Source organism: Limulus polyphemus, unplaced genomic scaffold, assembly GCF_000517525.1.
Source record: "Limulus polyphemus unplaced genomic scaffold, Limulus_polyphemus-2.1.2 Scaffold6702, whole genome shotgun sequence".
In the NCBI taxonomy this organism is placed as follows: domain Eukaryota; kingdom Metazoa; phylum Arthropoda; class Merostomata; order Xiphosura; family Limulidae; genus Limulus; species Limulus polyphemus.
Genome location: NW_013672312.1, coordinates 36,593 through 40,824, shown reverse-complemented (window position 1 = coordinate 40,824; position 4,232 = coordinate 36,593). Strand labels below are relative to the sequence as shown.

Genomic DNA, 4,232 nt, shown 5'->3' with positions numbered 1-4,232 from the left:
GATAATTATCTGAATGTTATAAAGATTTTCATACGAAATTTGTAAATTTTCTGATGCATAAAAGTATTTTTTAATCTTAAAATCAAAATTACTTTACATGTTGGATAGTCAACATGCAAAAAGAAAAAAGGCATGAGAAAAACATTACTTAAAAAATCTTAAAACTTAATAAAGAAAATCTGATGCTTTATTTAAGAAAGCCTTGTAATGTTTACTGATAATCTGCAAAATGTCGTGAAGATACACTTACTATTTTAAAAGTTATCACATGAATACTGTAACAATCACAAATTGATGATGAGGTCGGTCCCTGGGATCGAGCCTGCGCTGAAAGAATTAATGTGTTTGTATGATTTATTTTCACTTTTAGCAATAGAACTAACATTAGTAATAAGTTTTTTATTGGATTATTTTAATAATTGTTTTGTGTAGTTAATGACAAATAATTTTCAAAAGTTCTTTGCTAGCAGAACTTACATTACCAGTATTATTATTACAGTTGATTAAAAACTGGTTCTAAACATATCTGTATTTTTAACTTGCAAGCCTGATTCAACTTGGCCCGATGGATTGTGTCGAAACTGCACGTGCACTGGCAGTAATGGTAAATTTACATTTAACTGCCGTGTGGAAATTTGCCCCAAACTATCTGATTTCATCGACAAAGATGTAAGTAGATCTATTCTTTATGTTCTGTTAGTGGCTTGTTAGGTAAAGATCTTCAGTATGGCTAGTGAATTAATGTTTAGCCTCTAGTTATATAAATATATTCATGGCAGTACATGCATAACTAGCTGACATATACAAGTAAAATCAGAAATATATTATGACAGCTTTGTGAACATATTATAACTTTGAATTCAGTTTCAGTTAACCATCTAAATAATTTACAGTTATCCAGTCTACTTAAATGCATGAAGTGTAACCTTAGTTAGATAAACTTTTACTGAAAAATTCTACTTAAGTGTTTAAATATGAAGTGTAATGTAAAATTCAGTTTTAAGTTCATGTTTTCTTGGTCCTTGTTTGTAGACAACTTTAGCCAGTTTAAAGAAATGAAAATTAGTTGACATATAAATCATTGTATGAGGATTGTTAGTCTAAAAAAGTTAACCATATAAGTTACTAGGTAAGGATGGCTAATCTAAGAAAAATAACCACATAAGTTACTATATAAGGATGGTTATTCTGAGAAAGTTAACCACATAAGTTACTGGGTAAGAATAGCTAGTCTGAGCAAGTTAACCATGCAAGTTACTGTGCAAGGATGGCTAGTCTTAGATTTTACCATAAAAGCTAGTATGCAAGGATGTTTTTTAAATTAAAAAGTTAACCACATAAATAATTATGTAATGGTGTTTAGTCTGAAAAAGTTAACCACATAAATAATTTTGTAATGGTGTTTAGTCTGAAAAAGTTAACCACATACATAATTATGTAATGGTGTTTAGTCTGAAAAAGTTAACCACATACATAATTATGTAATGGTGTTTAGTCTGAAAAAGTTAACCACAAAATTTATGGTGAAAGATAGTTAGTCTCAGAAGGGTAAAAATATCTGTAATGGGTTGGTACTTTTAAATGCATTGTAACAAATAACTAAATTTTGGAAAGAAAAATTAGAAAAATCTCTTGTAAGCAGTTTTAACATTATTTGTTTGTATTTACAGAGCAAAGCATGTTTCAAATTGAAATATCTGTTATGTTCTTAAGTTGAAACTCTATAGATGAACTTCAGTGAGTGTATTGTTGTAATCAAATCAAAATGATTATATTCTGCTGTTAAACAACTCATAATTTTAAACCATCCACATAGAACTTAAAGTTTTTTTTGTAATGCTAGGATTATGTTCGGGTAGAAGAAAATGTGGCTGGAGCCTGTTGTCCAAAGTTCCGACGCTTACGCTGTAAACAGGGAGACCAGAGTTACAATGTGAGTCATGCAGAATATTAAAAGAATTTTTTTTTCTGTAAAAATTTGAAGGATTAACAGATAGGTTTTTGTAAAGTAAATTAGATCTGAAGCTTTTAAACCTTTATATACTTCTGCAGATTGGTATAAAGTCTATATCTTAATCCTTAAAAAATATAATAATTTTAGTCGGTTTTCTGGTTTAATCAAATGCTTTTCAAAAATGATATTAAGGTTGAAAACATTCTATAAAGTGTAAACATCAAACTCAAATTGTAACAGTAAAATGAAGTACATTTCTGTGCCTTGCTCTTGTTTCCTATTTTTTGAATGCTTTCACTCACAATTAAACAGTTAGTCACATAATTCTGTTTGTGATAATGTTGTTGAATAAAGAACCAGGAGCTTGCAAACAGAGCATTATATGTGAAATGTAGTGTAAATGTGATATGTAATAATACTGTAATTCCAATTGTTATGTTCTTAGGTTCTTATCTAATTCAAAAACTTTAACATCCCTTGTATGTTCCAAGTTGGTGTTAGTTGACCATCTCCTGGTGTAGATAAGTGTAGGATCGCTTGTATGTTCTAGGTTGGTGATAGTTGGCCATCTCCTGATGGAGATAAGTGTAACATCCCTTGTATGTTCCAAGTTGGTGTTAGTTGACCATCTCCTGGTGTAAATAAGTGTAACATCCCTTGTATGTTCCAAGTTGGTGTTAATTGACCACCTCCTGGTGTAAATAAGTGTAACATCCCTTGTATGTTCTGGGTTGGTGTTAATTGACCATCTCCTGGTGTAGATAAGTGTAACATTCCTTGTATGTTCCAAGTTGGTGTTAGTTGACCATCTCCTGATGTAGATAAGTGTAACATCCCTTGTATGTTCCAAGTTGGTGTTAGTTGACCATCTCCTGGTGTAGATAAGTGTAAGATCGCTTGTATGTTCCAAGTTGGTGTTAGTTGACCACCTCCTGGTGTAAATAAGTGTAACATCCCTTGTATGTTCCAAGTTGGTGTTAGTTGACCATCTCCTGGTGTAGATAAGTGTAAGATCGCTTGTATGTTCTAGGTTGGTGATAGTTGGCCATCTCCTGATGGAGATAAGTGCAAGAAATACAAGTGTGTGACAGCTCCAAATGGAGAAGTGCAAAAAGTTGAACAGACAACTACCTGTAAGAAAGATTGTCCACCGGTAAGTTTCTTTCACATTCTTTAAGTAAATGTATAGTTATTACAAAAACTTCTCAGCAAACAGGCTTATTTCATGTCAAGTGTACACATCTTGTGTTTAAGTTCAGTATTCATAGAGAATACTGGCTCATATACATGACAGCCACAGTGTACAGAAGAAAAACATCTGGTCCATATACATGACAGCCACAGTGTACAGAATAAAAACATCTGGTCCATATACATGACAGCCACAGTGTACAGAATAAAAACATCTGGCTCATATACATGACAGCCACATTAAATAGATTAATGGTATTTTCAACATTATATGTATTCTTTGATCAACAACAAATATTCTAATCCTTTTTTTGAAGTGTGGAAATGATGTATTAATGTTGTTTGTAACATTATATGTATTCTATCATCAAAAACAGATATTGTTGTTCTTTTCTTGAAGTGGGAAAATTCATAAAGAGTTGAGTAATAAAACATTTTTTGGCAATGATATCTGTAGTATGAAATACTAGTAACAGTATTTACATAATGCTTTTTAGTTTGCTGAGTATGTTGAACCTGCTTCTGACTCACCGGAGTGTTGTGGACATTGTAAGGTTGTTGCTTGTGAAGAAAATGGACAAGTTTTCCAGGTATAAGTTTTCTCATATTAAATATTGATTCCTTTTCACAACTGGTACTCATTTTCTTTGCAAAGTTTGCATGAAGTATCCTAACATAAGTAATCATGAAATATAGAAAATCTCTAACACTTGGTAGTGGAAATATATTTATTCCATGAATTCAGAGGTCGAACTAACATTATGTTATCCCCTCCTGAGGATATAAATGACCTTCTCAGCCACTGAGAATGATTTACTTAGATATTTTATTGTTTTTGTATGATGAAGTTTTCTCATGGTTCCATGGTAAAATGAAAAAGATGCTGAATGAATACTTATTGTCATTATTGGCTGTTTTTAGCCTTTTAAATTACTCATTTATACCAAAAGTAGTGTACAGGTGATCATTGTTTGGATATGTACTTGACAGATCCTTTCCAATTTGTGCTTTAGAGAAAGTTTTATATATATATATATATATATTATGATTACATTTTTTTTTTTTCAATATTTAATTTAATACAAAA

General features: G+C 31.2%; 1 protein-coding gene across 1 annotated transcript in view; it reads left to right on the top strand.

The window, feature by feature from the left end:
* Window positions 1–4,232, top strand: part of LOC106473985 (hemocytin-like) — a 14,128-nt gene that overhangs the window by 3,997 nt on the left and 5,899 nt on the right. The window contains exons 2-5 of the mRNA XM_013934672.2: window positions 547–669; window positions 1,844–1,933; window positions 2,985–3,107; window positions 3,643–3,735. Of these exons, the coding sequence (XP_013790126.1) occupies window positions 547–669; window positions 1,844–1,933; window positions 2,985–3,107; window positions 3,643–3,735 (429 nt within the window). The remainder of the gene's footprint in view (window positions 1–546; window positions 670–1,843; window positions 1,934–2,984; window positions 3,108–3,642; window positions 3,736–4,232) is intronic.